Source organism: Choristoneura fumiferana, chromosome 21 (assembly GCF_025370935.1).
Source record: "Choristoneura fumiferana chromosome 21, NRCan_CFum_1, whole genome shotgun sequence".
NCBI classification, from domain to species: domain Eukaryota; kingdom Metazoa; phylum Arthropoda; class Insecta; order Lepidoptera; family Tortricidae; genus Choristoneura; species Choristoneura fumiferana.
The window spans coordinates 13,988,669-14,011,538 of NC_133492.1; the positions used below are offsets into that span (position 1 = coordinate 13,988,669).

Sequence of the window (22,870 nt, forward strand, 5' to 3'; positions counted from 1 at the left end):
AAAAGTTAAAAAATATATTGAACAATTATTTATTATGGCCAATTAATAATTTTCTAATTAATATGGCAGTTGTATTTATTTTGTTTCGTACGTGATGACAACATGCTATCTATTTATAATTCCGACCGCTAGTGAATGGTAAACTTTATGGCAACATAAATTTGGTTTCTTCATGTTGGCATTTGCTGACGCTGAACCTAGTAATGATTTCCGTTATATGGTCAAGTACTTCTTATAACTATTTATGTATCATTGTGCCTCAGAATCTTTAAATGACAATCATTTAAAATAAGTAATATTTTGTTAATTTTGATTTACATAATAAGTGGTAATCGAGCTGATTAGGTTTATTTATCTCTAAAGTAGACGTTCTTGACTTTTCCGATCCTGCTTGTCAACTCAATACTGCCATCCTAAGGCCGCGAATAAAATTATTTCGTAGCAGTCGGCGAATAGTATTTACAACTAATATTTTGCTACTGTTTTGACAATTGCACACATAATTCGTATTCGGGATTTCACAGTCGTTGATTTGAGTGTAGCAAGGGCTGACACGGTGCAGCCAAGACGCGATGATGTGGTAACCAATTTACACGACATATCATAGTGGCTACAGTGTATCGAAATATGGTCGTGCGTTTTGTCTGAACTGAAAAGCGGAGATGAGTGAACAGACTCAGATAAATTATGTGGACGGGGAGATTGTGTGGGTGAAGCTAGGGTCGTGCTGGTGGCCCGGCGAAGTGGTCAACCCGGAGAAGCTGCCTCCAGATGTGCTTCCGTCATTCAAGAAGCCACCCATCGCAGTCGTCAAGTTCTTTCAGGAGAACACCTAGTAAGTTAATAAGTATAACCTGAAAAATTCATGATGATAACTGGAATGCAAACCTCAGAGTATCACACACTCCTGTCTTTGTTCTAGAATTACTCTATGGTGTATGATATTTACATAATTCATCTGAAAACTATGAAGATGACATTGGAGTCCTGAATGCATAATAAGGCTTTATGTTGTTATTTTTATTAAATAGCACCTACTTGCCACCATTTTGTAAATTTACTATTTATTCCCTTGACATAAATGGTTGATGTATACAGTTGACATATTTTGGTGTTTATAACAGCTATCAGTTGGAACCAGTGTCCCTGAGGACTTTAGCCCTAAATTTAAGCCTATCGTTTCTGTTTTAGGGCTATGCTAATAAATTAGGGCTTTAAAAGACTCGTCATTTTAAAAAGCCTATGAGCCTATAAATGCCTTTAGCCCTTTTTTGTGATGGAGTCTTTTTTTCAAGTAATAGGCTTATGTTAAGGCTAAAGCAATTTTTGAGACAGCCTAAGAATGTCATCATCAAATTAATTATGAAATAAACATACATCATTATTGCTGGAGCAAAAAAGGGTTGGACAGTACTAAAAGATTATGACAAATAAGCAATAACAGAAGTGACACTTATATCAAGCAACATTATATACCTACAAGTTCAAAATTTATCCACTTTATTTTTTAATATCAAACCTCCATACTTGACTTGATTACTAGTACATACTTAAAAAGATTAAACTATGCAATTGCAACGCAAACTCCTCAGTCCCTTTTCCTATTTGACATTGTCATTTATTAATTATTCGTAATAATAACTGTGTTCACAATATAATTACCTAGTGTGTTTAAAAATGCCGTGAAGGAATTACACATGCAATGAATTTGTAGAGTTGTGGATAAAGGATTACCCCAAATTACAGGCTTGTGATACAAAAAAGTGCAACATTAGTTTCCATCAAACAAAATCTTCTGTGGAACAACATTTCAACTCGCAATTTCAACTGCTTAGATGCTTGGAATTTGTAGGCAGAATATATCCGCTTTTACTAAATAGACATTCTGTTATATTGGTTCTTTAACTGATTTGTTTTTGCTCCCGCAATAATGATGTATGGAAATAAAATAAACAACATGTATTTTAAATTGCATTTACATATTTTAAGTAAAATAAGATAATGTTTTACTTAAGTATTGCCAAAACAATTTTGCCACTATGAAAGACAGGCACATTGAATAAAATCTTGTTCATATTTTTTTGCATATCTAATTAAGATGTAATTAATAAATAAATACTTTAAAATTTAAGGTAAATAATTAATTAATTACTAGAGTTAGCAAATTTTCTAAAGTTGATAATCTAGAATCTTAGCCTTGAGGACTAAGAGTTTCATAGCCTTCATAGCCATTTCAGAGGGTGAGCGTTACTGTTTTCAGACTGCCTTATAATAGTTAAGGCCTTAGCATGACCTTTTCAACCTCCAACCAGTAGTCTTAATTACGACCCCTTAATTACATGTCTACCATTGAATTGCTTCGCATGTTTGTGCAGGTTTCCTCACGATGTTTTCCTTCACCGCACTCCTCACATGAATTTCGAAAAACTCAGAGGTGCAAGCCGGGTTTTGAACCCACGACCCTCTGCTTGAGAGGCGATAGGTCAAACCACTAGGCCACCGCGGCTTCCCACTAGGCCACCGCGGCTTCTCACTAGGCCACCGCGGCTTCCCACTAGGCCACCGCGGCTTCCCACTAGGCCACCGCGGCTTCCCACTAGGCCACCGCGGCTTCCCACTAGGCCACCGCGGCTTCCCACTAGGCCACCGCGGCTTCCCACTAGGCTACACATTGGGCAGGGCAGATATTGAACCTTAGGTTGGTAAAGGAATTTTTTGGTAGACTATAATGTACCAGGGTTTTTTATTATGTATTGATAGATGTGTTGTAAAATTATTAGAATATGTCAAGTTAAAAAAATTATATAAATAAAAAACATTCTTACAAAAATTTTAATTAGAGAATTAAAAACTCTGTTTTGTTATTTTCCAGTGAGTATGTCAAGAATAATAACAGCATCTTCAAATACAACTGCAGCCGCAAAAATGAATTTATTAAAAAAGGCTTATGTAAGTATGATTTGTCTCAAAAAAATACAATCGCCTTACTAAATAAACATTCTTGTCAATCATTTCACTATTTCATTCTTTTGCAGACAATTATAGATCTAAGCAGGCTCACATGGAGAAATTTCCGGAGGATGTGGTTCAAGCAGAAACAGAGACTGGTGGCGATCCAGACATCTTGACAAGTGAAGAATTCACTGCCACCCCTAAGAAAAGCTATGCTGGCATTTTTGGCAGTGCGTCAAAGAAAACAACTCCAGTTTCTGGTAAATTATATAGTAATAATAATAATAAAGCCCTTCTATTCTGAATTCTCACAATTTCAGCATTACATGTTTAAATGTTCTATTCTATATTATGTCTCTGAATTCAGCATGCCTTTTGGCATAGGCCTCCTCCAGTTCTCTCCACTGAGCTCTGTTTTCTGCTACCCTAGTCCAGTAAGGTCCCAGTGTTAGGCGGATGTCGTCTCTCCATCTTGTTTATGGCCCCCCTTTCTTCTACAGTCCTCTCTTGGGTACCATAAGGTTACTTGTTTGCTCCATTTGTCCCTTCCGCTGCGCAGCATATGTCCCGTCCAACCCCACTTCAAATGATTTATGGCATTTATGCGAGCTATTATATCTATGACATTAGTTTTTCTTCTTATTTCTGTAAATTATATACTTTATTATAATAAAATAACAAACAAAAAAAATCTACATGGTGTTAAAGAAATCCTGTAAGATTATTTGACGTACATCAACTACTGATCAGTAATGTGATACAAGTGGAACAATCTTTTAATTCGAAAAATAATTTTAAATTTGTATGGAAGTTGAGTCACAAGAAGACTATCTACTTAATGCAATTTTTTTTTTACATAATTTCAATTTTTTCCACTTATGGTATTAGCACGCATGAATAAAGAAAAATTGGCACAGTTAGTAACTTATTGGCAAGGTCCAACAAACAAACGAAAAAGAGGTAGACGGAAAGAAAAATGGGAGGATGAATTAGTGAGAAATGCTGGCGAAAACTGGCTTACTAAAGCAAAGGACAGACACTTGTGGGACGAAATGGAGGAGGCCTTTACCCGTAGAGCGGTCCATATTGAATTGTTCTTACCCGACTGCGAAGAAGCAGGGTTATTTAATTAATTGCTATATTTATTATGAAATGAAATGTCATGTATTTTTTTAATGTATATGTAATAATTAGTAAAATGAAATGATTGATTTGAATATGTGCTCCATGCACTTATGATTATGTTTTGTGATTCAACATGGAAATAAAGAGGCTGATAATAATAATAATAATAATGGTATTAGTAATCAGTAGCCTTAATGTGGGTTAAATTATAGTACAGGATTTTTTTAACACCATGTAGGTAAGGGAAATACATACAAAATGTCATATATGGACAAAATGACACAGTAGGCTTATTTTGAAATTGGCGGGCTGTAGCAAAGTCTCCGATACTGCAACACGTCACGGTGGCCATATTCACAACTCTGTGAGACACTGAGCCCAACTTGTTCAATCGAGCCGGAGTAAAGAGTTAGACATATTTCATGCCCACAAAAGTTTTAAATATACACTGTTTTCATCTGTTTTTTGGTGAATTATGTTTAGGTAATAGTAATTATTTTTAATAAAATTAATGAACTATGATATGATCTAGTAATTGATATTAACATTAATACGTTTATTAACTATTTTAGAAAGATATGTTTTTTGTTTATATTTGGAAAAAACAACATACCTACACATTGGACAAAATGACATGGTGGATGACGGTTTGTTCATAGACTTTCTGTTATTCATAGTCTATCATTTATCTCGGTGGGTTGTCGCGGAACCGCGATAGAAACTAATTGTCTGTCTTGGAGCCAAGAATTCATAAAAAAATATTATGGAAATTATATGGAATTAAATGATAAATAAAATACTAATTATTGGAAAAATAAACAACAAAAAAACAGGGCACAGTGGCATCATGCTCATTCAGAGATTTCACTGCCGACAAAAAACGATGAGCCGATGAGTGACCCTGCATTTGTTGCAACATCTTTTTTCCTGTTCTCAGCCCAGTCAATGCTGTCAACAGTGTATGTTTTTTTTTCTTTAGGCTTGTGCTTTATATGCTGATAACTCAAAACAGGCTAAAAATTTTTTTGCCAACAATATTTTTAATTTTTTTAGTGTGTCATTATGTCCTTACTTTGTGTGTTTTGGATTAGTTGGCATTTTTCTTATTATTGATTTTGATATTGTTCTTACCTAATTAAAAGCCTATATTACTGATAGTCAATGAACTGAAGTTGATTATAAATCAATAAGATTGATTATTTTACGTTAGGTGAAGAAATATGACCCAAAATCAAAACACCCTGTCATTTTATGTAATGTTAACTCAGAACTAAAAGACCGGCCATGAGCGTGTCGGACATGCCCAAAATAGGCTTCCGTAGCCATTACGAAAAAATGAAGTAATATTTTTCTAAGGATATCGTATTTTATATACTTCCAAGTTTAGGCATATTTTATACCTTAGGCTGCTATTTAAGAGTAAAACTACTAATAATTCTCAAGCAAACTTCGCCGTTATAGTTTTCTTTGAAAGTTTGATATACTTACTACCATTCCGAATTTTTTCAAAATTTTCCACCTACCGGTTTAGATTTTAGGGGGGGGACGCTCGATTTTAATGAAAATTTGCACTTTAAAGTTGAATATTTCGCAAACAAATCACTGAATCGAAAAATTGTCTTAGCAACCCCCTAATAGTTTTTTTCTCTATATTCTATCCAACGATACCCCACACTATAGGGTTGGATGAGAAAAAAATCACCCCCACCTTAACGTCTATGGGGTACCCTAAAAATTTTTTCTTTTTTTTTATTGTACCATTTTGTCGGCATAGTTTACATATATATCCGGGCAAAATTACGACTTTCTAGCATTGATAGTCAAAAGTAAAAATAATTATTATTAATAATTGATAGTAAAAATATCTGTTATTAATTGTTGTGATATTTTTGCATTGTAGGAAGGGGAAGACGAAAGGATTCTTCCAGTACACCTCGAAACTCAAGTCCAGTCAGGAGGGTGGTAAGCATCAATCGTTTATTTTTAACCCCCGACGCAAAAAGATGGGTGTTATTTCACATAGTTTGCTTAGCTGAATTAATTTTTTTCTTACTAATTTTATTTTGTTGCAGATAAATCGGGAGAAGAGTGATTATAAAGTACATATCTTAGTTCAAGGAACAAAAACGCCTAGTCAAGCAACTGATACTTTGTCCACACCGTCTACAAGCCGCGCAGGATCTGAATCAGAAGCTGCAGAGGACAGGACTCCTAAAGCAGATAAGCCTCTTACCACATTTTCTTCTCCAAACACTTCGGGAAGCATTTCGGGAGTATATCCCTGCCCTCTGTGCGCATTTACGACAACGCGCCTTAACGTTTTAATTTTACATAATAAAACGCATAGCGCTACATATACACCATACACGCCATCTCCAGTGCGTAAAAAACCGGTTGTGAAATCTCCCCAGAAGTCTATTACAAACAAGTCTCCAAAAGCACGTAAACCACGTAAAGAAAAAATTGAAAAAACAGAAAAAGTAGACAAAACAGATAAGACGGAAAAAATTGAAAAGACAGAAAGTCCTAAAAACACAACCAAAATCGAAAATGCGGACGTCAACAAGAAATCTCAAACAAGAAAGCGATCTATCGAAGAGGAGCAGAAAACTACGGAAGTTAAGAAGATTAAGACTGATGAGGAGATCAAAAGCAGCTTGCTAGCAGACTGGGATGACATGGACGAAGACTCCAACGACAAGTCCCCAGAGGTGGCGCCAGCTTCGCCCCTACTGCCCGCGCAACCCACGCCGGCTGAGCTGCCCGTGCAGGTTTCGCCGGCCGATCCTACCGCGCTCTCGCAATATCCAACTGCCGACAAATCTGATACTGCAACTGAAAAACCCGAGTCTTCAAGTGACTCCAAATATGAATTCTGCGAAGATGAGGACTGGTCGCTCGAAGCAGACGCTGGTCGTAAAATACCTCGAGTGAAAAATCCAGCGAAACGAAGAGAGGAAAGAAAAAGCATAAGCATAGACGACGACGATGTAGCCAGAGAGGTTGCCGAATTACTCAATAGGACCACGATGCCAGACCTGCCCGCAGCTCCGGAACCTTTGACTGTTGAGGAAAATTTTCCTGAGCCTTCGATCGTAAAATCTCCCGATAAGAAAATTGAATGTGTACCAGAATCGAGTAAATTGCCCGAGAAACTCGTACCAGAACCGCAGCCAACAAAAGCAATTTTTAAAACTAAGACGTTTTTTCGAAGTAGACACTCCAGAAGCCAAGACGCAATAGGAAAGTACGTGGCTGAGCAGCTGAATGCGGCGGAGAGAATGGACGCAGAGACTGAACTTAATGGTTCTGATAATGTATCGTCTCCTGAAGCTAGGGAATCGCCCCCGATAGAACACGTGAAGGTGGCCCGATTAGCCCCGAAAATTCAACTTAAGAAAATGAAAGCAGAAGCTGCGCAGTCATGGGAAAAAGAGAAAAGTTATTTAGAATTAGTCGCAGAGGATAACTCTACTGCGAATGGTGCTAATAATAAATCTGATAGTTTAGTGATTAAAAATATTGCAGTTGTCGACGAAAAAGAAAATTGTAAATTAATGACTCCTCATTCAAATTTAGATGTCTTATATCCCACACAAGAAATAAAACCTATTAATAAAGACATACAGCATGGACCACTCACAAAAGATAAAAATCAACAAATTGAACATGAACAATTAGGCAGTACTTTTATAAAAGAAGATATCATTTATGAAAGAGTTATCATAGATAAATCAGATGACAAAAATGTTGTAAAAGATTCTGATCTTCATATAATGCCTGAATCAATTCCACCAAAACCGTCTGAACAATTTATAGAACCGTTTATGAATGAATCTACTGCATCTGCTGTGGATGCGTTATTAAGTGTTTCTAGGGAGACTGACAGGGTTACCAAAATTATTAGTGATGATCCTCCAGAGGATTTGTTTGAAGATGACAATATTAAAGACAATGTGGGAACTAACAATATTAATGGTTTTAATGAAGAGTTGAAAAAAGAAAACGATCTTTTAGAAACAATGCCAGCGGAAGATAAACCTACGATCAAAGAACCTGTAGTGGAAGCGGTGCCTACTGTGGAAGAAATAACCAAAGTGCAAGACGTATCTGCATTGGAAGAAACTCCTATATTAGAAGAGATAGCAATAGAAAAAGATATACCTAAAATGGAAGAAGAACCCATATCAGAAGAAGGACGACCTGTGGGAGGATCACCTAATACGGAAGAAATACCTCTCACGGAAGACATACCTGTAATGGACGAAGTACCTCCTTTAGCAGAAAAGCTTATAGCATCTGAGCATAAAGATGACATAAAATATCAACAAATCAACTTTCAAGAGAGTAGTGACTTGAAGCACAAATATAATTTTGATAGTAGTGAAGTACCATTGACTAGATCAGATAGAGAGCTTAATCCTGAAGTTGTTGTAGACAACATCCCATCTGAATCAGATTTACAAATAGCGGAAGCATTAATAAATCTTCCAGCAACAGCTATTCAAAATATTGTACCTAGTCATCATCAAGAGAACTTGAATTTAGCTACACATTTTACAAGTGAACATTTTCAAGAAGAAGTGCAAGAAGAAATTATTCAAACAGAAAATAATATTCAGGTTAACGAAGTCAAAATGAGTGAAGCTATCACTGAGGACAAATCTATGATTGAACCTAATATAGAAGAATCCTTAGAAACAACCAAAAGTGACAGTCTTAATGCTAGATATGAAACTGAAGAAGAGAAAAGTGAAAATTTGAATGCTGCACAATCTTTAGTAGAGATGTCAGAGTCTATAGATCATAAAATCAAAGTGACCGAATCAAAAGTAAACGAAATTGACAGTATAAGTACACACACCAGTACAAGTAAAGAGACATCAAATACGCCTCTGTCTAAAGTCATTGAAACAAACCGTTCTGTAGAACAAAAAATTGCGTCATTGTCCTCAGATAATAACAGCGATCCAACTAACAGCAAATTGGCTAAATTCGAAACGTCCTCGTCCAAACTGCTTAAAATTTTGGAAGAGCCATGCATGCCAAAGATAATCACTAAAACTACGCCCACTAAACAAGTGATAGTCTCTGGAAAAGAGAAGATTTTAAATTTCGATGTCAGTAAAGCAGCAATAAAGGTAAAACCTCAGTCGCCCAAACAGAAAATTATAATTCGGCGTAACACGCCCAGTAAGAACATAATGAACAGTCTAAACGATATGGGCGCACAAGAGAACATCATCCTGTCGCGTAGCAACAAGCCGCAGGGAGACGGGTCGGCCGTTCAAACTTACACCATCCAGGCTTCCGCGGGCGCGCCCCCCGACGCCGGCGCCATCGTCATTCAGCAGAAGATACGTAACAACACTAAAACTGCCCCCAAACTACACAAACTCAAACAACAGTTCTCCTTGGTCACCTCCGCCAATGAATCTAAACAGGCATCCGAACAGCAGACTACAGATGACACTATCTATGATATAAACTCGATGCCTATCGTGCTATCCGATGATATCCTCACTCCAGAGAACATCGAAAAGATGCCGATCGTTATGTCGGACGGTAAGATCATCACAAATCCTGTGAACCCCCCCAAGCTGGTTAAAACGAAACACGTCGAAAGTGAAAAAATAGTCATGACGAGTCAGAGCAAACCGGAACTCAAAACATTGCTCATGAACCCCCCCACTACGGAGGTCAGCAAGGCCACTACGCCTAATATTCTGTCGAAATCTGCGAAACTCAGGGGCTCTAAGCCTATGCTAGTTATAGATAAAGCTACCGGGAAACAGAAAATTATCATGACGAAATCCGAGCCTGCAGTAAAGGAGATAAAACAGGCGCCATCTAAACTAGAGCCGGTAACGCAGACCACTGCCAAGCCGGGCAAGTTCATAATAGTGCCGACGGCGAGCTCGCCGCGGCCCGCGCGCGCGCAGAAGATCGTCATCGACCCGCAGACCGGCAAGGCGCACGTGCTCGTGGCCAAGCCCGAGCCGCCCCCCGACAACAAGCCCGTGTCGGCCAAGCTCGTGCCGCAGCCCGACGCGCCGCCCGGTAACACCGTCATGATCATCACCAACGCGCAGGGTGCGCAGTCCCGCATACTACTCACGCCCGAGCACGAGAAAATATTGTTCCCCAACAAGCAGCAGCCGAAAGTGTCACAGCTGAAAACGGTAACGCACCGACTGACGGCCGGCTCGCCGGGCGCTCCGAAAACCATCGTGACGACGGTGGGCCCCACGAAGACGGCGAATACTAAAATGGTTCCCAAGCAAAAAAGCGCAATAATCACGTCCAAAGGCCAACTGATCGTAGGCGGACGCGTCGCCACCACGGCGCAGAACATCGCCCCGATGCCTGAAATACGTCCGAAGCAGAGAATTATCGCATCGGAACCCAGAAAGCTCGCCCAGACCGTTCAGAAAACTTCATCGGAACCTTTAATATTCCTTCAGCAGAAATCTGGACAGGTCATGCAGCTCACGACGGCACAATTCGAGCATTTACAAAGGACGGGACAGATAGTCCAGAAGACTTCAGCTGTGCCGGAAAATAAAATCGTCCTTCAAAAGTCAATAGCGATGCCGCCTAACGAATCGGTCGCACCCACAGTGCCTAAAAAGATGAGAAGACCGCCGGCGTCCTCCCCGCAGCCCGCCAAGAGGGCCAAGCAGGATATCAACATCGCACCCGCGCTCACGCCCGCGCCTGTCCCCGCCCACGCGCCCTTGTCTGGTCTCGCGCCTGCGCCCGTCGCGCCGCCGCCGCTGCCCGCGCTGGCGCCGCTAGCCTCCACCCCGACCGCCGTCGCGCCGGCGCCCTACCCCGACCTCGAGAACTTCGAGGAGCTGCTGCCGTCCACGGCCATCGTGCGGCAGCCGGAGCCGGCGCCGGCGCCCGAGCCGGCCGCGCCACCCGCGCCGCTGGCGGACGGGCAGCTGCTGGCCGTGCCCGGGGAGCACTTCGGCGGCCCGCCCGGCACTTTCTACCTGTGCGTGGAAGACAACGGCACGCTCACGCCCATCGACAACCGGCCGCTCGTGCTCGAGAACAACCAGCTGGTGCCGATGGCGGAGCCCGCGGCGCCCGAGCGGCGCGACATCCTCGAGGCGGCGCTGGCCAACAGCGACGTGTTCCACGAGCCGCCGCCCGAGCCCGCCTTCCGCGACCTCAACGCCAACGTGTCCGTGCACTGCCGCGTGTCCGAGACCAGCTCCACGCTGCACCAGCCCATCATGACGCCGGTGGAGGTGCCGAGCCTGGCGGACGCGGAGCCGCCGCTGGCCGGCTCGCTGGAGGCGGGGCTGGCCGTCATCGGCGTGGCGCCGCCCTCCGTGCCCACCTCGCTGGAGCTGCCCATCACCGTGACGGACCCGCGCATCGCGCCGCGCGCCGCGCCCCGCCGCCGCCGCCGCGCCCGCGCCCGCGCTCCCTCGCCCGCGCCCGCGCCCGCCTCCATGCCGCTCCTGCTGGACGAGCCGGCCGGCAAGTCCATGCCGCTGCTGACGGACGAGCTGACGCCGGCCTGGCGCGCGCCGCCCCCGCCCCCGCCAGACCTCGCAGGCACCACCACTAGTTAAGAACTCTACCGTGTTCTGTGTAATTATGATGTTATTTAATGTATGTGCAATCGATTATGTTTATACGGGCGCTCTTGTTAAAGTTGGAGGCGTCATCGTGAAATCGCGATGTAAAATGTTGCGATGGTAATGTGTACGAGTGAGTACGAGTGCTCCGACTGTTGCGTTCGGTCGAGCCGAACCGTAGACATACCCGATGCCGACGGCATCAATATATATATAGTGTATGGATTTACTTTTGTAAATTTTAATGAAATAAGTCAGAGTACCATATAAAAGTTTAGGTAATCATATTTTTTATATCGTCTAAGGTCCGCGCTCTACGTTATTGCAGTAATGTTAAGTACAATTTATGTAACTTTAAACTGGTTTGTTTTAGTGATCTATGTCGGATACGCATACGCATCGGACTATTAAAATGAAGTAGTTTTAAATAAATAAAATTCTAATCAAAACTTTTCTTTTCATTTCTTTAAATCATAATGAAAATAAAACGATAATGCAATTTAAATATGATTTATTCGTCGTTATTATAAAAGGGTCTGGCGGCATTGCACATTTAGAGCTTGCACTAAACTTGCACTTAATATGCAATAATAGGTAAAACTTCAACGGGGCCAGGCCCGCCGACTCTGTGTACTTCTTTCTTTTTATCATCAATTTTATTTTTACAAACTAAACTACAGACTACGGTACGTAAATTCGTAATATGAAAATATTTGCATTGCATTGCAAGATTCTTAATTCTATAATACTTTATCAGAATAAAGAAGGTAGACTTTTTGAAAAGGTACGCAAATAAGAAGTCAATTTACACAGGGAAAATAGTGGTGTTTCAAGGTTATGAAATACACAAAGGGTTGTGTATACACAACACGTTACAACGATAACTAAAAGTCATACAAATATTGCTTGTCCTTTAGTTCATAAATTAATTATTTTAAAAACATGAACGACCTAGGGGTGCCATTAATTCGTGAGTGAACAATTGCTAGCAGTATAAAATATATAAAACATAGCTTACAATAAAACATTACATCAATTTATTTCACTCGACTGGGCACGCGGGATGGCTTTACAGAACAACTTACGAAACATGATGTCCTTACAATGGCGTTATACAAATCAAAGAATTATATTTGAAAGTCTTCTACTAGATTCAGATATAACAAGAAAATTTTGGAAGGAATTAAATCTGTTTATATTTACAATGGTACCTAAGCTCGGCCAAGTTTACGTTATGGCAACTTTCAGTCTAATAACCTCTAGATATTGACACTTGTTACGAGTAGTTTAGTGGAAACTTTCTGGCTTAGCCTGAAGTTTACGTATGTCCATATAGTTCTAGAGATTGGAAGGCTGAGACAGTAAGAAGGGCTTTATTTGAGCGCCTGGCGGGTGGTGTTCGGCAGGAAGAGGCACATCAAGCCGCCTCCAACCAGCAGGATGGCCACGATGAAGGTCGGTGCGGGGCAGTACTGGTCGAGCAGCGCTGCTATCACCACGTTGCCGATGATGCCTCCGAGACGCGCCGCCACCATGGATACGGCCACACCAGTCGCGCTGTCAACCGAACATTGGATTTTTATTTCAAAAACAGAAGCATATAAATAAACGTAATTAATAGAAGTAATAGGTACTTATGTAAAATCTATCTAAAGCAAAGCCAACGAGACGAGATATACTTCTTTTTTGTCTGATACGTCATTATTACTATCTCGCTCCTTTTCCGTCTCATAACACTGAAACCCAGAAATACGGCCTGATCATGTGTAAGTAACTAAGTGTATTTGGACGGTTGTCAATTTTGTTCTTTATTTTTATACAGTAATACAGATACATACATATCTTCAAATCAATGTGACAATCAGCCTTATTGTTTTTATTTTGATGTAAGAACTAACAACTATACTTAAATAATTTATTGAATCACGCGTTATTTTGCGGAGGTCCATAATTTATTGTTTCACTTCATTGGAAGTGAAACAATAAATTTGCTCCCCTGCGACCTTGTGATAGCTACGTTTATGCAAGAAACGTGTGTTCATGCAGTTCCTCCACCACCACACTGTACATCTAACATCTGGTAGCATGTAGCATGGTGAACGGTTGTGTTGCTCTGAAGATGAGCTCTGGTTGAGTTCGAAATGCGTCAGTGTAGTGTGGTGGTGGTGATAGATGGGTTTGTGTGATTTGTGTGTTCTCACAGTGTGGAGGTGGAGGAACATCATGAACACACATTTCTTGCATTAAACGTTGTTATCGTAAGGTCGTGGGTGAGCAAAGTAATTAGTTCACGGGTGAGCATTCTAGACTGATTTAAATTCGGAAATAATGCCAAATGGGCAAAAAATTTACCGTAAGTTGGTAGGGAAGACTTCAGTGATGAGGCAGTCGAGCGAAGCGTTCCCGCAGGAGATGACGGAGCTGAAGATGGCGCTGACGATGAGGTTGTTGGTCTTGTTGTATACGAAGTACATCGCCGCCGAGCACAGCCCCGCGGAGAACGTCGCGAATACTGTACAAAAAGTTACATTACATACAGGTTTTATTTGCCAACATCAGTGGCGTAGCGTAGTTAGAACGGGGGGGCGGTCCGCCCCGGGCGGCACATTTAGGGGGCGGCAAAATACCATAAAAATTGAATGGTATGTGTGAAGTTCCCAATCCGCACTGGGCGCGCGAGGGTACTACGGCCCCAGTGTTCTCATTCTGAGAGGAGGACTGTGCCCAGCAGTGGGACGTGTATAGGCTGGGATGATGATGATAATTCCATAACCTACGATTCAGACCGATTAGAATGAGTACCGTAAATAAGAGAGGGCGGCAAAATATTCTTCCGCCCCGGGCGGCTGATACCCACGCTACCAGAGGCGTCTTTAGCCCATGTAGCGCCCGTGTGCAATTATAACTTTAGCGCCATCTAGGAAGCGCGCGGTCAAAATGGAATAGGTACAAAGTGCCGCGGCCGGCGCCCCCAACACCGCTGCAACACCCTGCACTATAGGTAAAGACGCCTCTGCACGCTACACCGCACTGGCCAACATGAATAGTACAGTCACCAGCACCAATATGTGACACAAGAAGCGTGCATAAATATCTGATACGGACTTTATTCCTGTAAAGGGGTTCAGGTAAAATGTCTGTTGTAATGGACTGGTTTACAATCGCCGTTATAATAGACAGCGTACGCGGCAGTGGCAGGGTCATTAGCAACATGTCCAGGGAGATGCCATCAATACCCTTGGCCTGAGTATTAATAGACCTTATAATTTTACTAACGGTGTCCTCTGTCACAGTCTGAAGTGGAAAATATGTATCACTGTGCCTATTAAATTCAAAATATGTTAAATTTGCACTTTAAAGTTGAATATTTTGCAAACATATCACTAAATCGAAAAATTTATCAACCCCCTAATGGTTTTAAAAGACCTATCCAACGTTGCCCCACACTAAAAGGTTGGATGAGAAAAAAAAACTCTCCCATTTTACTTATATCGGAGGTACCCTAAAAAAAAATTTTTTTTTTGATTTTTTTACATTTTGTCGGCATAGTTTACATATATATTCGTGCAAATTACAGCTTTCTAGCATTGATAGTCCCTGAGCAAAGCCGCGGACGGACAGACAGACAGACATGGCGAAACTATAAGGGTTCCGTTTTTTTCACAAAAGTCAACTTCAATAAGGCACTCACAGCCGCTGTATTTAATGTTTGATACACTAAAAAATATCCGTTATAATTAATACTAAGTAACACTATTTATTTACAAGCTCAAAATTTGAAATCAGGTTAAGATTTATTCACTAATTCATAATAAGTACGCGCTGTTCGGCCGAATTAGCGCGTTTTCTACATTGGTACTTTTACTCTTTGTAGCGCGTTCAGCAACTTTTTTTTCGGCGCTTGGCAAGAGTCTTAAAGCGCTATTCAGCCTCCGACAGGGCGACAGCCAAAGAGGATGAGAATTTAAAATTGTTCTTTATTCAAAATACTTGCACCTAGTGCTTACATTTTGGTGATATGTTTTTATTAACTTGTAATGTAATGTAACTAATTATGTTTGTTCAGGTGGAATGAAATAATTTAAATAAAATATTGTATATCTTCAACTGATTGAGCTGATATTTCAAATTCAAATTAAAAAAAAATCAAATGATTTATTCAGTAAATAGGCCGCAATGGGCACTTTTACACGTCATTTTTTTAAACTACCAGCGCTTTCGGAAAGACCATCATTGCCAAGAAGAATGCGCCGCAAGAAACTTGGCAGAAAGTCATTTTTTCATAAAAATTTTGCATGCATGTATAAATCTGATGACAATGCAATATTATTATGATTTAGAGCTGATCTGATGTGACGATGAAGTTAGATGTTGGCCATACTCTGTAATAAAACGACACGACCGCATCGATTTTGGTCTCATTTGATCCGGGCAAAAAGTACCGCCAACAAAAAAGCATTTATTAGATTTTTTTACAAAAAATTATTACTGAACTATTTGTTTTTAAAACATTGTACGGAGGTGCGGAACCCTTCATGCGCAATTTAGGTATAGTTTCTCCTCAATATTTTATTTGTTCTTGAGCACTTTGTTGGTGTTAAAAATACCTCCTTAGCTATGATAATGGTTAGTACCACACCTAAAAAGAACTTCCTTCCGAGGCGGTCCATGCCGAGCACGGCGAAGATGTTGGAGGGGATGGCGGCGGCGACCGTGATCAGGGACTCCATGAACACGTCCGAGTGGATGTTAGAGTCGCAAACCGCCTCTGCCGAGTGCGTACCGTACTGCGTCACGTAGCGTGTCACCTGAACATAAAACATCGATATTGAATGCAGTCTGGCAACAAGTATTCATATGGGTTTCCTAAACAAAAGCTGAAGCATATCTTCAGAACTAACGTGCTAGTCTAGCGTGACCAGAGTTTGTTTCTGTCCAAAGTAGCCTACCTACCTGTAAGATGAGGGACGAACGAAAAATATGATGAATGCGATCGCGAAAGCTTGCACGATAGACAATACGGCCACAGTCCTAAGTAGCTTCACTGATAAATGTGGGAATAAATTAATATGTTTGCTTGATTATGAAAACTGAAATGGGAATAAATCTACCTACCTGACAGATATCGGCTTCAGCGTTGTCGTGGGTCCTCGACCACTCGTCGAAACGGTTGAACATTTCGGGGAACCACATCATGAGACCGTAGTAACTGAAACAAGACGTAGTAAGTTATGAAAGTTCGATAAAAATACTTAGGTACCTATTTTAATTGTTTTAAACCTAACATATTATTGTTACTTAAATAAAATTTTTTTTTTTTTTTTCGTTTTAAAATTATATTTCGAAAGATGGCTGCAGCGGTAAAGACAGTAAGATAAGACGGCGTTAATTGTCACCTTTTGCGCTTTGAAAAAGGTTTTCCAACCCTGAATACATGATATCCCGAGTGGGACGGGCACAGCACACATTCGCAAATGTGTGACGCTAAAGAAATTTGAATATTTAACTTACCCTATATGGAAAGTGAAGTTGATGGTGATAGATATCGTAGTGAACTTGAGTATGGGTGGTACAAATAGCTGCTTGCTATGCTCCACGATGTCGCCAAACATTTTCCTTATTTTCGATTTGGGGAGTTTGGGCTCCTTCGATTCTATCTGTTTCTCGGGCTTGGTGTGTGTCGGCTCGTCGATCAGCAGTTGTTTGACGGGGTACAGGTCTTTGCTTTTACCTGTGTTCATGAGGTAGATGCCGCGAAGCACCTGTAAGGAAAGAAATGCTTAAGAAAATCGAATTTGTCCGCATGTAATTAACCTTAAACCGTTCGAAATAAACCGTTGGGTATACCGTATAACTTGTACTATACGATTATCAAAAAATACCTAACTACCTATTTAATTACGACTTTCCGATTCATACGCAGCCATTATCCAGTCCTACTATAATAGTAATAGGTACTACAAGTGAATGCTAAAGTTCGTTAGTGTCTGTACCTATATTAGTTACTCTTTCACTCTAATACGGCTGATCGGGCTTAGATGAAAGGAAATGGGCAAATTTGTATGGGGTTTTGCTTTTAGTTTTACATATTATTGCTAATAACATAATGTTAAATGAGCAAAAATACCCACACTTAGGTACATAGGACGATTCTCGTCATAGTAAAAAAATATCAGGTTGAATGAGACATGTTTCGTTTCTGTTGGTGGGTGGGATCAAGGGGACATTTTTAGGGGAGATCTTTTTAACCTTGAAAATACCATAGTGTCAGAGAGTGATTCGCGTACAATGCGGTCAAGTATGCGAATCTTTTGAGAATTGACAAGATTTCATTTTTTGAAATGCGATGTCAATATGACGTTTACTGTGAAATGGTTCCATGGTGGCCCATGATTTAGTCCTTGACCGTACGTTATACCTACGTCTATCTGGCCCTATACTACGAAGTGCAAAATTCAAACTTCGTCTCTTGCTGTCCCACTGACGCTAATATTATTTATTTAATACGAGAGTGAGAGGGTACGGTACGATACGAACTTCGAATTTCGTAGTAGCTCCCCTGGCCCTTACAGTGATGTTTAATGAATGTACCTCAAGTGCTTCCTCTGGGCGGCCGGTGGAGATGAGGAATTTGGGCGACTCGGGCAGCAGGAACAGCAGCGCGGCCACCAGGAACGACGGCAGAGACATCACTAGCAGGAAGATGCGCCATGAGTTGTACACGAAGCCGTTCGTCGTGCCTCCGATTTCTGAAATAAACATTTTATGTCGTTTCGTGAAACATTCCTAGGTTTTCACAGTATTCGTGGTACTTGGTCTACAGGCATTCGAAGATATGAGCTCTTTTTAACAAAAAAATCGTGTAGCCACGATTTAACGATTCTGGGTCCATAAGAAGTAGGTGAAGTTAGAACCCCAACTTTAGGGTAATAGCCGAGCCTTGGCGTCAAATATTATTACCGTGGTAAACCCGAAGCAAAGTTCTCTTACACCTTTCGTAAATCCTGTATGTCCTGTTGTCCTATTTTATAAATATTGGGCAAGCCGGTGGGAATAGGGTTCGATAGACGCTTTGCCATTGATAGGTACCTATTTTTGTTCTTGGGCCGACTACATTCATCAGCATTAGAAAGGTGACTGACCGCTAGGAATGATGACCCAGGCAAGCCCGGCGACGAACAAGTTGCCGAGTGTCCAGAACGCTGCCATGAAACTCAGCATGGCGCCTCGCTTGTTCTTCGGCTGGAACTCCGCGAAGTATGACCAGATCACGGGACCTGATCCTCCCAGACTGCAAAGAAATAAATGCTCCTAATTTTGGGAATTGGGATAAAATGTCAAATATATGCTATACCTACTTATCACTCTTACGGAATATTTTTTCTCTCTCAACGTGAAACTCAGTTGTAGAGATGGTCGCTCTCTTAGTGATAAATGGTGTGGTCGCTCTCATTAACTTAATGTAAGTACAAAAATCACCAACAGGTGCGTTACTCAGGTGCATGGTTGAGGTATCGCTTTATATTCTTCTTTGTCGGTATCACTCTTGACAGAGTGGTCGTGGTCATCGCTTCAGGTGTTGGTGGGAAGGTTCACAACACGCCGCCACTCCTCCCTGATGGCCACCTTCCTCATGCATTCATGTAGTGATGATGAGCCATTTACTGCCGCTTTTATTTGGTCAGTCCACCTCATAGGCGATCTTCCTCGTGGCCGGGTACCCTCAACCTTTCCCTGGATCACAAGTCGCTTAATAGCCTCCTCCCCTCGGCGGCATACGTGACCAAAGAAGGTGAGGATACGAGATTGAACCAAAGACGATAGACGCTGCTTGATGCCGAGTTCTCTAAGTATAGACTCGTTGGTACGGAATTCAGTCCACGATACTCCGAGCATTCTCCTCCAGCACCAAATCGCTTTAGATTACTTAAGGTGAATACTAAAGCTGTTAAGACAAAAGAACTTACGCAGCGCCGTTGATGAAGCGGAACAGCATGAAGAGCTCGAAGTTCTGGCTGAAAGAGGAGGCGACGATGGCGAGCGCGTTGATGATAGAGATGGCGATGAGCACGCGCTTGCGGCCGACGGAGTCCGCTACGGAGCCCCAGGCGTAGGCGCCCACCATCATGCCGATGAAGATTATACTGTTCAGCCATCCCTAGAATACAGAGAATTGTTATTAACTCACCGGATTTTTGTGATACGATTAGGCTCGACTTGTTATGGAGTTACAATAATTTTAATTAATGTCGCTGATCACATATCGCATTTGAAACATAAATCAAGTAGATAATTAACTGTCTTTTTCTACCTACATGTGTAGGTATTGTTGGTGATTTAGGCACCAAACATTGCTGTTGTTTTTTCTTAACCTATATACCTAACTAACTATTATTATAATTAAGTTATTAGGTAAGTATATCATATAAGTATAAGCATCAACAAAACAAATTCCAATGATTAATATGCCTACTGAACTAAATAATGTTATTATTATTTGCGCAAGGTGCACCTAATAGGTAATTTGAAATAGATAATTGCAACAGATCAAAAGAAAAAGAATCTAGCTTTCCAACGCTATTCATGTTTTCAAAAACAAGTGACGTCTGTTTGCTCACTACTTACGCAATACGTGTGGGCTGCGTGTAGGCTGTTTTAAGAAAGTTTTATCATAGCGGATCTAAATGGGCTGTAAATTCGCGCTCTATTTATATCTTGGTATATTCTCACATTGGAATACTATCCCACTGTAGGGACGCGAAAGCCATAACTTTAGGTAAACACGTTTAATGCCGTCTTTTCTAACGTTTACCTTTACTTGCCCGAATATCATTTGCCCGAATTTCACTTGTCATACCAACGTTTGCCATAAAATATATAGAACCGTGCTGTTTTCAGGATTTTTCTAAATGTCATCATATAGAATGCAGTAGGTTAGGTTAGGTTAGTTTAATATCAACTCTGAAGAAATTACTATTTCAGAAATAAATTACTTTATGGCAAATGAAAATTCTAGAAAACGATACATCCGGGCATATGAAATTCGGGCAAACGATAGAGAACCCTTTTCTAAGTAGTCAGCTTACTTCAAAAATTCTTACCTTAGTTTGTGTGGTGAGGTCTAGGTCGCACTGCGCCGAGGGCAGAATGAAGGACATCGAGATGACGTCCATCTCCTCGGAGGTGCTGACCAGCCCGCAGACTGCCAGCAGCAGGTAGTGGAACCGGCCATATCCTGCCACAAACACATGTCAACAATCGCCACATGCTCGCGCCGTTTACGACTCACGCCACGCCTTCGCGGAACCGCCTGTTTACTGCGGAAACCGCTGGAATGCAACGCGAGCACTCCATTCATAATTGTGGTGACATTAACATACGAGCTACACCATTATTTTTGTTGACGAATGCGCGAACGCGTCCGGTTCCGATGAGAAGTATTTTAATGCATTTTACAATGTTTTTGTTTTGTGTAAACATTGACATTGTGTTTTTACAGAAGCTGAACTTTTATTGGGTCGTAATTAGCTCAACTCGTATTGCAGCTATTAAATTTCACGCTGCTACAGGTACATTTATTTAAATAACATTAAGAAACAGTAAGTATATTACGTAGGTACTTACTACGTGACCTGAGAAGGCCTTCTTACATAAGAGATATGTTTATGATTTGACTCTAGTACCTAAGTAAATTATTGCATAGTTTTATACCGTGAGAATCAGTAGCAGTGGATCAATCAGGTACTTATGCGAGTATATTATGTCACGCTACAAACGGCACTGTCTGGTCAGCCATTGTATTAACTGATAAAGGACCGCGTGTCGAGCTTCAATGGGAGGGAGTGGCCAATTGAACTGATTAGTGCTTACATCCTCCTTAGTTCTCTAATTAAGTCTGTATATGGAGATACTTATAGGAACGCTGGACGTAATTATAGATCGTTACCGGTTAGTTCGATAGCTTTCTCGAAGTCAGCTTTTTCGGAGACTGGCCCTTTCTCTGGGTCGCCTTTGACTGGTGTCTTCAGCGACGGTAGGACGCCTGGAAGAAGTGGAGCGGTTATAATCCAGGTCTAAGCAAAATATTTCGTGTTTGGTTTTACAAAATAGTATGCTAATTCCGAAAGATATGTTAATATGACTTTGTCGTGTTACCAAGTCTGGAATTTCATATTACCTTTTAGGTAGGTACTGTTGTGATTTGATATGGTATGGAATTAGAGAAATAAGACTTAATTTTTGTGCCTATAGAAAATTCTGAAACGAGGTAAATTATGAAGTAGTTTATGGTTTCGCTATGTTTCATGGTATATCTGAGAGATATGACACGCATAGTAGGTACCTACCTAGTCCTACTTGTAGGTATCGTTCTAATCCAAATAGACACTGGCATGCCTTGAACTAATTGCCGGCGTCGAGTAGGTATTTCTATAGGAGCCCAGTGATAACGGTGCTAATGTTAGTATAGGTCTAATTGTTTTAGATAAAATTTGTTAATACAAATAACGGGTTTTCAAGAGTTTCAACCAAAGAAACTATCTACCGAACTAACAAGTTCCAAGCATTATGATTTAGTAATTTTCTCCAAGTTAACATGTACTACTATACTATTCCACTAAATACCTACTAAAGGTAAAATAACGGTATTCACGACCAAAATTTTGTTATTAGGCATTAACAAACAATACCTACTTATCTAACAAAACAAAACACAAATAAATAAAAATAACCAGGTCTTAAAAATATATATATAGGTAATATTTAACTAATATAATAATAATAATAGTAATAGGTATCTAACTGCTTGGTTACCTTATATTTCATTTCTACGCTATTCCTACATACAATACATAGTTACTCGTACATTTCATAAGTTGCATTAGGTTAGAATTTAAAAAGATCCTAAGGCTTACTAACCTAACGTACCTATTCAATCACTAGTTAATTTTTAAGCATCGTAAGATTTTCAATCTCTCGTGTAACCAAATAGTATTTAAATGAGTCTTACAGAGTTCTACAGCCTTGGAACCTGGTCCGATCAGCTGGTGGTTCCTTTTTACATCACAATCTGTAACAATGATAAAAACATCTTTAACAAGTAGCTGGCGCCCGCGGCCGCGACTTCGTCTGTGTGGATCTCAGTCAATAGGCTAGAGCAAGTGTAAAATAGGATAAAAGCCGTAATAATCAGTCATCCG

The 22,870-nt window shown here is 40.7% G+C and overlaps 2 protein-coding genes across 4 annotated transcripts in view; one reads left to right on the forward strand and one right to left on the reverse strand.

Moving 5' to 3' along the window:
- The first annotated feature begins 374 nt into the window (after nt 1–374).
- LOC141439536 (uncharacterized) lies at nt 375–12,121 on the forward strand. The gene is made up of 5 exons (XM_074103824.1): nt 375–835; nt 2,873–2,949; nt 3,036–3,212; nt 5,978–6,039; nt 6,150–12,121. Exons 1-5 carry the CDS (start codon nt 663–665, stop codon nt 11,664–11,666), a joined length of 6,006 nt encoding a protein of 2,001 aa, XP_073959925.1. The 5' UTR covers nt 375–662; the 3' UTR covers nt 11,667–12,121.
- Nucleotides 12,122–12,168: 47 nt separating this feature from the next.
- The window catches only part of LOC141439538 (synaptic vesicle glycoprotein 2B), a 49,089-nt gene continuing 38,387 nt past the window's right edge, over nt 12,169–22,870 (reverse strand). For all 3 annotated transcript variants that reach the window (XM_074103829.1, XM_074103827.1, XM_074103828.1), the window contains exons 3-13: nt 22,681–22,740; nt 21,619–21,714; nt 20,774–20,907; nt 19,640–19,830; nt 18,815–18,963; nt 18,264–18,421; nt 17,184–17,434; nt 16,788–16,881; nt 16,312–16,480; nt 14,025–14,184; nt 12,169–13,229 (exon numbers count right to left, since the gene is read on the reverse strand). In XM_074103829.1, the coding sequence (XP_073959930.1) occupies nt 13,046–13,229; nt 14,025–14,184; nt 16,312–16,480; nt 16,788–16,881; nt 17,184–17,434; nt 18,264–18,421; nt 18,815–18,963; nt 19,640–19,830; nt 20,774–20,907; nt 21,619–21,714; nt 22,681–22,740 (1,646 nt within the window). In that variant the 3' untranslated portion in view covers nt 12,169–13,045. The remainder of the gene's footprint in view (nt 13,230–14,024; nt 14,185–16,311; nt 16,481–16,787; nt 16,882–17,183; nt 17,435–18,263; nt 18,422–18,814; nt 18,964–19,639; nt 19,831–20,773; nt 20,908–21,618; nt 21,715–22,680; nt 22,741–22,870) is intronic.

Coding starts and splice junctions, on each gene's coding strand:
- LOC141439536 (XM_074103824.1), top strand. CDS start 663: ATGAGTGAACAGACTCAGATAAATTATGTGGACGGGGAGATTGTGTGG. Junction 2,950..3,035: donor ATTTATTAAAAAAGGCTTAT/GTAAGTATGATT, acceptor ATTCTTTTGCAG/ACAATTATAGATCTAAGCAG. Junction 3,213..5,977: donor GAAAACAACTCCAGTTTCTG/GTAAATTATATA, acceptor TTTGCATTGTAG/GAAGGGGAAGACGAAAGGAT.